Raw genomic sequence first — 12,284 nt, forward strand, 5'->3', positions numbered from 1 at the left:
CCGGGCTCTGCCGGTTCCCGCCGTTCTTTCCCCCGTGTCATTAAAAGCTAATGCCACCATAGCCAGGATTTAAAATCAGTGCCTCTGTTTCTGGTGGCTCTCACAGCCCCCCTGGGCTCTTCACCCATTGCCTTCTTCCCAGCTGCCTTACAATTTTCAGACCTAAATTGAAAGGGAGATATCTGCCAGAGCAAAGCCGGCGAAGAGGCTTTTCATGCTCCTGCCATGTCGGAGAAGTGGGGAAAGACGGTGGGACTGTAACCGAGGGGCATCCTCTGCCCGCCCTGGCACGGGGCCACCGGCGTGATCAGCCCCGTGGGCTCAGCCAGCATTAGGGCAGAGCGGGCAGCGTCTTCTCGGGTGCCCATCTCCTCGGGTCTGTCTAGCCAGGTTTAGCCTCACCTGCATCTCCAGCCATGGAGTAAAATGAGGTCTCCTCTCTACTAGACACCGTTTGCATGGCGAGCAAGAAACATCGCCGAGTTGCTATGGTGAGGATTAAAGCAGGAGTCCTTGAAGAGGTACAAACCTTCTGTTGCAAACGCGGTGGGTTGCGGCAGCGGTTAGGACGAGTGCTCTCCACTGCAGCCAGCTGCGGCTTTGCTGGCTGTAAGGTGTCGTGTGTCTGCCGTGAGCCGCTGTAGGGAAACCAGAAAAATAGTAGAGGCAGAAATGAGCAAAGTTTTGTCGCTGCTGCAAGGAGTGGGCTAGAGGAGCTGCACAAGCAGCTTTGAGCATCCTCCCCTTGAGCTTCCTCCTCACGGAGGAGTCCCAGCATCCACCCTGGGGAGGGATGCTGCCTCTGCCCGGGGACACGGGAAGGGGTTTGTACCCCCAGCCTGTCCCACTATTTCTAGCACAGCCAGCCAGCTAGTGGCAGATATAGTTTGGTCTTTATGTTCTTCCCATGTATTTTGGGGCAGGAAGCATCTGATGGCCAGACAGAGGTACCAGACAGCGGCTGTCACAGCTGTGCCGAGTTTGGTATCGCTGCCCGGAGGCACCCAGCAGGCTCCATCTATGTCACCGCAGTTTTGCTCCCGAGAACAGCGCTGCTCCAGCTCTCATACCCATCGCAACGGCATCCAAACGCTTCAGCAGCAGCCAGGCCGTTGCCTTTTGGCCTCTCTGCTTTTTCTTACTCTGGCTTTGCACTAACTTCAGTTGTTGACTCTTGGCTCTGGATTTATTTTAGTTAATGGGAACAGGGTTTCTTCCGTGCTACTTTATGGTCTGACTAAGATGGGGTGTGCCTCCAGTAGGCAGCACTGAACCAGCAGATCTCTGGGAGGATAGACCAGTGGAAGACTCAGATTACTGTATTTTCAAAGTAAAGTTGACCTTTAAAACCCAGTAGAGCATCCAGGACAAATAAACACTTGGAGCTGGTGGCTTTTGGGGCTCCTAAGTCAGCCTGTTTAGTACTGCCAGGCGTATTACTCTTTATAGAAAGAGCTCCGACTCATCGTAAGATGCCGTGAAGGTGGCCAGGCTGAGTGAGTGCCTTGGCTGGGCCCAAGTGCAGCACCAAAAGGATTGACTTAGGAGGATGCCAAGCTCAGGAATGCCTGGAGTTAATTTGTACTGGAGATGCACAGCAAAAGAGCTGGAGAAAGGCCTGTTGGTGGGATAACTGGTCCATTCCTCTGTCAGTGCAGACCTTCTGTAGACTTTTTTTGTGGTTTTCCAGCCTTGTCCTTAAAATACTGCCAGGGACAGAGCTCCTACTGTTTCTGCTTCCTCACCCAGTAGAGCTCAAAATGAAGGAATCCCATTTTTTCTGTCATCTTGATCTTCCTAAACCAGGATTTCTGAACCTCTCACAAAGTACCTCTCATTTTAGGGCCTTTTGGGGGAAATCCACCGTCTTGTAATGTTGCTCCGACAATGACATCAAATGCGTATATAAAAAAGTCAAGTGAGGAAGTCTTCTGGTGGTCTCTTGATGCACTTCATGCTGCCCCCGAGACCTGCTGCCATCCTTCGCGTGCCTTCTTGCATCTGTCGGACACTTGAGTCTCCTTTTTCAGCAGCTGACCAATTTCCTTCTTTAAGTCTGAATCTTCTTCCGGGCAGCCAAAGAGATTTAGATTTGCAGCTGTCTTTAATTGCGGTGGAAGTAAAAATCCCCAAGCTAGCTTTGAAACTGGGACCTTCGTGGAAGTAGAGTTGCAGCTTTGTTTTCCCTCATGGAGAAAGCTGGTCTCCTGAATTCAACATGTGCACCAGAACTAACTGCAAAAAAAAAAACCCACCCCCAAAAAAACAAATTAGAGAATTAAATATCAATAGATCAAATAGCACTAAGGAAAATATTTGTGTAATGCAGAAGGGTGAATAGGCTTGAATATATTTTAATTTTTCCCTGTATATACATGTACTAGATATATATAGTCCCCTAATAAGCTCTCCATTTGTTGCTGGCACAGAATGAGCCTTGCTGCACCAGTTTAACCACCGAAACTCCAGCTGAGCTGTAGGAATAACATCTCCCAGTCAGGAGCATTAGGGGTCCTGCGAGACAAATCTCTGTGCAGACCCCTTGGCAGCAGTGGGCAGATGTAGTCAGCGAGGGCTTTACATAATCTCATTTTTCTGCCATGTTGTGGCTTTTTTTCCTTTCTAGATATAAAACGAAGGTCAGATCTTTACAGGGAACATACAAAGCAAATCTAAGCATCTTGCTGTTTGCATGTGAGGTTTCATTCAGTGCAGTTATAGAGCTGGATGTTCAGGGGATAAAAAATTGCTGCAGCTCCTTTATACGTTAACCAGCAGAAGACTATCTATTGGAAGCTCTTATAAAGCAATGCAAAAAAATTCCAGCAATTAATTATAGATAAACTTAGGTAGCTAAAATGGTGGTTGTTATTTTCTTCTGCATATGCAGGTGTCATATGGCTCGTAGGAATATTTTCATTAAGATGACAACCTTCTCACAGTACTATGGGTACATGGTGGCACTGCAGTGGTCCCAGCAGTGGTCCCTCACCCATTTCCAAGGAGAGCTGCATTACCGCAGCTCCTGGACTACAGGTATTACGTGCTAAGCCTTACATCTCTCTAGTTTTTCTTTGGTTATAAAGCATGCAAAGCTCATGGTTTTCCTGCATGGAGCATCCCTTCATGATGATCCCAACTAAAAGCTCCTGCGATGGTTCAGAGCATAGCAGATCCCCGTTTGCCATGGTGGGAAGTTCTGACCCAGTTTCTCTACCAGTGGGAAACACCTCTCCGTGCTCCAGTGCTCGGTGTGTCAGGGAAGATGATGTTCCAGCCACAGTCACTCTTTCCCTGGTGGCTCCGATAAATGAGCCTGTCACAACAACGCAACCACCTAGAATATTTGTTTTCATTTGTCACTTGGAATTCCCCTTCCACTTCTTTTCTGGCTCGTGCTCGTGTTTGGGAGCAGCAGCCAAGGTTTCCAGGACCCTCTTCTTGCAAGTGTCGGTGCCTCTCCGAGCTCACCAGGGTCACAGGGCAGCTCCAGCCCGCCGATCGCTCGTAGTCCTGAACGCGTCTGATCTAGCAAAGTGAGCTTGCTCCTTTGAAGTCCTTGTTTCATGCCAGGCCTCTAAGGGCCTTCCCACCAGAGGTTTTGCCTTTGTGTGTCTTCCCTCATCAATATTTAAAACCTGTCATTTCTAGTGCAGCGCAAATAAGATCCCATTCTGGCTTACAAGCAGCTACATACAGCTTTACCTGCAGAGTTATATAAATGCAGTCCTAATTAATTGGCGCTCTTGCCTTGCATGAATAATAGATCTGGATAGTGTAAATACACACAGTAGTTTCAGGCTTGGAGAAACGTGGGAAGTGTGCATTCGCAGTGGGAGAGGGAGGGCAGAAAACAGGGAGAAAAGGAGGGAAATAAAGAGAGATCTTTGAATCTCTCCCCCCTTTTTTTTTTTTAATTCTTACTACATGCACTTTTCACATGCAGTTTTCAGCTGCATCTTGCTGAGCTCAACCCCTACTCTAAACAGGATCCCTGCCATCCCAGCGCTGCTCAGCACCGGCGTGAGCAGAGGTAGAGGGGAGATGGGGGCATTGCTGGAGGCTTCTCCCACTGCAGTGCCAGGTCCTCTCCAGATGTTTGCCAGCTGCCGAAGCGAGGCCGTACGGGGAAGGCAGCTGAGCGCACCGGGAGGCTGTGCCGCGGCCGATTCAGCCCTGCTCTGCCGAGATGGCGGTGCAGTGGTTAGCTGAAGGTGCTTGTAATGCAACCGTGACAAATGACTTGCTTATAATGTGACCTGACAAAACCGCTGTTGAGCTGGAGGGAAGTGCTGTACTCCTGGCCTCGATAAATGTATATATTCCATCCCGCTCACAGCCTCTGCTCAAAGAGCCCGGCTGCAGCAGGGCGCAGAGGTCCTTTAAATATCCAGAAGAGCATCAGGATCAGGCCTGGCTTTGAAAGAAAACTGCCTGGGGGGAGCTCAATTCCCAGCTCCTGGGCTTAAATAGGCTTTTAGGTGTGGAGGAGGCTGGTGGTTAGATGCTGCCTTGCAGGAGAGAGACCAGAAGTGGGGCAAGCTCGCCGGGGCCGCTGGGTACCCTGGAAGGATGGTGGTATGCTGCTCCCTCCCTGGGAAAAACACTTATGTCTCCTTCCTTGGAGGGGTTTGGCTTTGTTCGCCTGCCGGATCGGAAATAAAGACCAATCGAGTGATTTTTATTTAAGAAAGAGCTGTGGCATTCAGGGCCTTGCCTCCTGCCAGCCAAGCCCAGCCTACACAAGCATTATGTGCTTTATTCAGCAGTGTGCTATTTTAACTAAAAAAACCCATTAAAACCCGCCCAAACCCCAGTGTGATACACACTGTGATTGGAAGCTCAGGGTAATCATGTCTGTTCAATCCGTTAGTCAACAGATCCGTGCTCCTGAGTGCATGGAAGCAACGGCCATCACCGACAGCGCTCGTCTAAGGAGGTCGGGGAGCGCTGGCGAAGCCAAGAAATCCCGTGTATTACCGTTACTGCTGCAGAGTTAACCGCATCCCGGTGGCGTATCCTCTGCAATTTCTAGTATAGACTTTAAAAAACTACAAACAGCCCTACGTTCGCGTTGCGCTCAGCGAGGGCAGGCGTACGCGCGGAGTAACACATGCATCCCCGGCTTACGTGGGCAGCGCGAGTGACGGCGCCTGGCGTGGGACACGCCGGAGTCTGGAGCTGGCAGGTTATTTCAGGTTGGATGCGATTTTCCTTCCCTGAGGCGAGTGGAGCAGCACTGATAAATATGGCTATAGGTGGCACTAAAGCTGTGCCGCAGCTCGAACGTTAAAGCTAGAGGGAATCATCAGAGTCCCTGTGCAGGGTGGCTGTGGATGTTACCTGTGGATGAGGAGGTAGCAGCAAGACAGGCAATGGCTCCTCCCTATGTTGAACTGTGGGGGTGTCTTTAAATGTTTGTTAAAATATCTACGTATCTACCTGTAGGTCTATTTATATAGGTATCTATCTATAAAGATACCTATAGAGATATCTATCTCCAGAGAGATATACAAAGATATATAATAGCATATAGAGCAGAATATAGAACAAAGAGAATAGAATTGTAATATCTACAATAGCTATCTATCTGATAGAGTAAATCTATCTCTTAGATATCTATTACAAATGTATGAGAGATGGATCTGGATTGTATTAGATAGATACCTATTCTAGAGATAGATCTATATAATATCTATAATAGCTATATAATATTCCTATAGATAGATATCTACAATAGGGATAGATACCTACATAGATATCTATAGATAGATAGATACAGATTTTAAATCCATCTGTATATACAGCGCAGGTTTACAGCAGAGCAGCAGTTTAAAGTGGATGCATCTTTGTCTCCAGCCAGCTCCTTGGGCAGAGCCGCCGTAGTCAGCTGCCGGCTCCAGCCTTCCACGTGATTTAGCAAAGGCATGGCACTGCCAACCCCACCGGTGCCTGCCTCCCCACTGCAGTCTGCTCGGCCGCTGCGTGTTGGCCGCAGGGCAAAAAAAAAAAAAAAAAAAAAAAAGGAAAAAAAATGGAGAAAAAAGGACCAGGTTTATGCTTCAGCAGGTTGCCTCCCTGTTAGTGCTGCACGCATGGTGCTGCACCCAGCGCATGATGGAATTATGGCAGGCTGCAGAGTCCTGGTAGCCCAATATTGGCATTTGAGTGCCCTCTGCCGATGTGCCGGCTGCGGGCCTGCGGTGCTGAGCAGCCTGCGGCCCCTCTGCTTCCTCGGCAGAGTTGTTGCAGCAGTTTGCTGCGAAACCCGGCTCCCCAGGATGGGAGAGTAGGGTGGTTGGGGTAGCTGGAGGAGTGATGTTGGGGTAAAAGCAAGGGGCGTGGGGGCTGCGGGTGTCGCCTGGGTGCTCAGCGCAGCCTGGACGGCTCACAGCAGGCTGTAGGTCGTCGTCACCCCAAAATGCCTTGGATTGCTGTCAGGAAAGATGCTACAGAGCGGAGCAAGCAGGGATGTGACCCAGGGGGCAGGGGTGGCCTGAGGACGGCAAGGGAAGCTCATTTTGTGTTTCGAAAAGGAAAAACGCTTGGATTTTGGGTCGTCTGTGTTAGCTTCTGGTCTCAGCAAACCTTAAGAGGGATGCATTCCCCTCTCGGCAGGCAGTAGCTCCCCCAGCATCCTCACGGCTGGGTTTGGGGCTGAGATATGAGTTCCCCATAAGCGACGGGCTCGTGCAGCTCCCGGGTGTCCGGGACCCGATTAACCCACTGGTCGGGCACACTGGTGACGGGGGACCTGCCTGGCTTCACCTGCAAGCGGGAGAAGAAATGGGGTTACGTGCGTGGTCCGGTGCTGGCTCGAGGATGCTACGGGTTCTCTGTAGCCGATACTGGGCACCGGAGCGTGTGAGGACGGGGTGGGATCCACAAGCCCCTCTGCCACCCCAAACGGACCTGCCTGCTGGCAAGGCATCTCCTCGGGTGGGCAGGAGCGTTGCAGGTCGCCGGGCTGCCCGAAAATGGTGAGAAAAAGGACTTTGAGCTCCCGGGGAGAGGAGTGGGGGTGCTGACCTGTGCCTCCTGCCCCCACAGCAGCAGAGGCGGGAGAAGGAGCTGCGGAAGCAGCAGGAGCGGGAGCAGCGGCGGCACTACGAGGAGCAGATGCGGCGGGAGGAGGAGCGGCGGCGTGCGGAGCACGAGCAGGTAACCCGGCGGGAGCGGGGCGATAGCCTTCGGCGCGGATTCCTCTTCCTCTAATCAGAGATTTTCTTGTCAACACGTTTTTTGCCACTTGAGAGCAAATTGCTTAATTGCTTAATCGTGTCGCTTTCCACTGCCGTCATTTATTTCCGTGTGGATCCACTTGCTGGCCTGCAGGTGTAGAGACACTTGACGCAGGTTTTTCCCACCCGCTTGTTCCCAGGGTGGGGTTTTGTGGTGTTCCCAGTTAAAGTTCGCCATTTCCCAGTGGTTTTCCCTCTTTACCCTCGGAGGTCCCTTGTAGAGCGGTGGACACCCTGGGCTCCTTGGGCAGGGACGGAGGGTGCCCGGGCTGATGGATCGGTGCCAGCTCCTGGGCGGGGTGGATGCGGGTGCCCACCTCATTCTCCTTCCTCTTGGGAAATACTGGCTCTTTTACCTTCTCTCTCTTTTTCCTTTGATCCTTGCTGCCCGTGCCTCCAGGAGTACATCAGGCGACAGTTAGAGGAGGAGCAGAGACAGTTAGAGATCCTGCAGCAGCAGTTGTTGCAGGAGCAAGCACTACTTCTGGTAAATGGGAGGCCCCGGCCACGCTTGCCGCTTTCTGCCCGTGTCGCGTCCGCATGTGCCCACGTGCACCCGTGTCCCCCCCGAGTGCCTCCTGCCACCCCGAGGCGTGGGGGACGCCGCTGTCACCGCCGAACCCAGAGCCTCCCGTCCCGTTCCGTGGCTGCGAGCATGCCTCCGTTCCCCCCGCCGCCGCTTCGGGCTGGGTCCCCTCGCGGTGCACGGCTCTCTCGTTGCATCCTTCCCGCGGCGTCGGCATGCTCGTGCCTTGATGAGAGGAGCAGCCCTCTTTGTTGCCGCGTAGTTTTCAAGGCTGTTTGCAGCATGCTGGAGTGTGGTCGAGCTGTGGCGTGCCTGCACCCGGCAAACCCACCCTGCCATGTGGGTTTTCATATTCCAAGTGAAGGCTTTTGTTTTAGTTTCCCTGCAGGAACGCTGTATATTCCCTCTTGTGCTGTTTGCATTCTAGATGTCCTCTTTTTTTTGTTTAATTTGGTTTTGAGTTACCCTTTTCAATGCTGGTAGCTGTTACTGTCACTGCATTTTCTTTTAATCCACAGGGATTATTCTTTTTTGCTCTTGCTATTAATTTTGTTTAGGGAAACGAAAAACCCTCACACAAGCCCTTGCCTTTTAAAAAGGCCCTTTCAAAATGACTTACTCGTTAAACCTCATAGAGATGTAGGGATTCAGAAAGATCATACAGTTGGCTCTGCTCCGCAGCCCTTCCCACGACCAATGAATTGGTCCTGCAGAGGAGTTGGCTTCAGTTGGGTTTTGTCTGACCCGGTGACGTTTGGCACCTCGTCGGATTGATCCTTTGTTCTTCCCATCCAGAAAAATCTGGGCAAAGTCAATGGTAACCCCTCAGCGGACCTCAGCCTTGGGGGGGGTCTCGGAGGGTTTCCCAGCGAGGCAGTGCTAGCACCCCCCGTTCCCAGCAGACGGGGCAGTTCACCGGCTGCAAAGTGCCAATGCCGGGTTCACAACTCTGAATTTGTTGGCTCTGTCCTCCCAACTGTCTCTCCTCCGGGATGCTTTACAGCTCAGTCCCCAGAGTCTTTCAAATCGATGAGCTTTGCCAGAAAACAGCCTTTCAGATACTCAGGCCCCATTTTGCACCCAACCAGATAAATCTGCGGTTTGCAGCCCTGTGTTTACAGGCTGGCCGGGCACCCGTGTCACTGCGTTTTCTTCTGGGTAGGAGTATAAGCGCAAGCAGCTGGAGGAGCAGCGGCAAGCGGAGAGGCTGCAGAGGCAGCTCCAGCAGGAGCGGGACTACCTGGTCTCCCTGCAGCAGCAGCAGCAGCAGCAGCGGCAGGACCAGAGGCCGGCAGAGAAGAAACCCCTCTACCATTACAAAGAAGGGATAAATGCCAGCGAGAAACCAGCGTGGGCCAAGGAGGTAGGCGAGAGCGAGGAGCGTGGTGACGCTTGTCTGCATCCGCAGGGCCGGGCACGCCGTTCGGTCCGAAACACGTACGGCAGGTTGCACTCTGCTGGGTCGGCCTTCGGCAGATGCCATTAGCTGTGCTGGAAATGCTCCCGGTTTAATGCAGCGTGTGTGCGTCTGCGTGTACGTTTGTGCAAGCAAAGGGAGTGGAGGAAGGAGGTTTTTCCATGAGGGCATGCGAGGAGGAGGATGGATCCCTCCGGGAGGGATTCAGCCATAGCCGGGGACTTGTGGACGTGCCAGGAGCTCCTGATGCTCCTTCCTGGCACGTCCACGAGTCTGCTGGGGGTCAGGGGCGAATGCAGAGGGTGGTTGTAGCGGGTTCTTTGCTGAGTGCTAATTCAGTTCCCCATAGTCAAACAGGGATCGGACAGCTCTTCCTCCTGTGCTCAGGGCTGTATCGCCTGGGGTTGCTCTTCTTTTCGTGATTTTCAGGAAGGCAAGCCACATTGCTGATTTTCTTTTTCTCTCCAGCAAAAGGAGGGAATTGTTGTAACGATTGTGAGATCTTGAATATTAATTATTGCCTGGCTGAATAATCTTGAAAAGATGAAGACATGCATTGTCTGCAATGCGGTTTCAGGATCATGTGCGAACTCTTTCTCCTTAATCTCTTTGTGGTGGCTCCAGTAAGACTGGTGCCCACTCTTGCTATTAATTTTTCTAAAGTTCTTTGTGTTTAGTTGGTTTAATTTTGTAACCCTACTCCTGGGCAGAAAGATTTGTTAATAACTCGCCTATTCTTCCTGCTAAGTAGGATCACTGCTCCGCTGCCAAATGTCTGGCACCCTTTAGTCCTGGCACAGATATGATGTGCATCCAACACGTAGTTGTCTCCTGGTCTTTCCTCTTGTCAGCCCTCAGTCGCATCCTGCGACAATACCTGCAAGCATCAAATGCTCGAGAACTGCAATCAGCTGTCCATTGCTAAGCAAAGGCCAATAATATGAACGCTTCTTAGCCTTTCTAAACCATCACAGGGATAGATGTGGGTGTCAAAAACTCTTTTCACCTCTTTATACTCCCTTGGGTTTCTCCTTTGTTCCCATCCGATTTAGTCTTTTGCTGGCGGTGTGCCAGATGACATATTTTCGTGGAGTTGCAGCGTCATTCTCCAGCCCTTCCAGTGGGAGAAGAGGTTTGGTAAGTGGGTCTGCAGATGAGATGTTCCAGATGTGCTGAGCTGCCTCTGACAGGAGAGCCTTCCGCCTGCGTGGTGCCGCTGCGGCTTTGTGCAGAACTGGGTCTCGCTTGTCCATCTGCAGAAACGCTGAGGGTAGATAGCAGGCAGGAAAAAGGGAGTAAACTCTGTCTTTCATTGCCTGGTTTTAAATAAATCTTCTAGAACGTTGCTAAAGTACCTCTGGCACTGTCTTCAAAACTATAACAAAGATATATAAAAAGGAATCTTATTCTTTATCTGGAGTGAAGGAGAAAAGTGCTGGATTTAGCTTTTCATTTCAGACACAAAGGCCCATTTCTTCTATTCCGTGGGGGAGGCGTCTTTTTTTGATGCCATCACTGGAAGCAGGGCGTTGGGAACTGTGCAGTGTGAATAAGAGCAGCAGAACGTGGCCTCATACCCTTTGCTGAAATTATAGGGAAAATGAGGTTTCCTGTTGTTGGGGAACATCTCTAGCTTCCACCAATTAGCTCTCCAAACCATTTATTCTTTACCTGTGTCACTCTGTCTGGTTTCTAATGAAATGCTCAAAGCAGCGACTGTGGCATCTTTCTGCTCTTGGGAGCAGTAGTTTGATGTACTGCCTTGACACAACACCCTTGGGAACTTCCCAAAACTACTCCTCTTGCCTCCATCCCCTGTTTTATCTACTGCTTAGTCCCACTTTTAGCACAATTCAGCTACTTTGCTGCATGTATTGAAGTACCATCCTTGCCGGCTATACAAATAGACTTGTGCTGATACTTAATCAGCCTACCATGGTTCTTGCTATAGTTTAGCAATTTCCATACCCAACCCATGCGTGCTAATTTAACAGAAATATTGAGACTTTATTTTCCTTTGGGAACAAGAAAAAGACAAGTCTGGTGCTCAGCCTACAATTTGTGGAGGCTCTGCAGAGCTTATTGGGATATTTCCTGAGGATTTTGCGTGATATCCCATACCGTCCTTGTTTTTATGCTCTTCGGTCTCAAGTCTTCTCTCTCAGGAACTTGATCACCACGGCTGAGTTCTTCTCGTGCCGTGCCCCTCTCGGCTTTTCATACCTCTCCTTTATGCACTTATTTTCCCACCTCACTCGTCTTCAGATGGTGACTCCAAGACCCTGCAGATGTTGGGTAAAGCATAAAGGTGAGGCTGTGGCCACTTGCGTTGCGGTTGTGTCCCTGAGTCCCCTTGTTAAGGGTCTGGCCTGTTGGTGAAGACAAAGCTCTGGGTTAGGAACCAGGCTGTACTGCATCTTTCATAGCTTCCCTGGAGCACAGTCAAGGATTTCTCTTTGTTACGCTAAACAAAACAGTCTGATCAAATAGTCCTACCAACACGCATGGATGCACATCCCCGTCTGCTGTCCCTTCTCCTCATCCTCTTGCGAGGGAAGGGTTATCCACTGGAAGTGGACTTGGGATACAGCTTGGGTGCTGTCCCAGACCTGCCCTGTTTACCCAGGCGCATCTCTTCTTTAAGCAAGGACTAGCTGAGCCTTTTTGGACATCACGTTGGGACCCTCTGATGATCCAGCCAGGGACGTGGCATTAGCATTCTAAGCAGAAGTACTGTAAGTAGCAGCTCTCTCCGTTGCTGACTCTGTCGTTATGGACCAGTATTTGCTAAACGAAGTGATGCAGATAGCCAGGTCTGACTTCTCAGTGACAAAGAAGCTTGGTCAGCTGAAGGAGGGGTTTGGGCGTGTATATGCCATACATGACCATGCATTAAGGAGGGAACGGATTTAATCGGATGTTTTCCATGCGTTGGCCAGGCCCTGCGGTGCTTTCTTGCAGCTCAGAGCTTCCCGGGGGCTCGGCTGTGCGTCACGAGCTGCGCTGTTCTCTGCAGCAGCCAACGCGCACGTCAGCTGCTCCTTCAGTCCCGGTGGCTTTATCCTTCTCTCGCTTTGAAGTGATGTATTAAAACATTAGC

General features: G+C 51.0%; 1 protein-coding gene across 7 annotated transcripts in view; it reads left to right on the forward strand.

Annotated features, from left to right (window-relative positions):
- The window catches only part of TNIK (TRAF2 and NCK interacting kinase), a 167,910-nt gene that overhangs the window by 120,833 nt on the left and 34,793 nt on the right, over window positions 1-12,284 (forward strand). For 4 of the 7 annotated variants that reach the window (XM_052805179.1, XM_052805184.1, XM_052805181.1 and 1 more), the window contains exons 13-15: window positions 7,051-7,161; window positions 7,642-7,728; window positions 8,930-9,130. In XM_052805179.1, coding sequence (XP_052661139.1) covers window positions 7,051-7,161; window positions 7,642-7,728; window positions 8,930-9,130 — 399 coding nt within the window. The remainder of the gene's footprint in view (window positions 1-7,050; window positions 7,162-7,641; window positions 7,729-8,929; window positions 9,131-12,284) is intronic. The other 3 variants (XM_052805182.1, XM_052805183.1, XM_052805180.1) reach the window with 2 other exon arrangements.

This window comes from Harpia harpyja, chromosome 12 (assembly GCF_026419915.1).
Source record: "Harpia harpyja isolate bHarHar1 chromosome 12, bHarHar1 primary haplotype, whole genome shotgun sequence".
Classification (NCBI taxonomy): Eukaryota; Metazoa; Chordata; class Aves; order Accipitriformes; family Accipitridae; genus Harpia; species Harpia harpyja.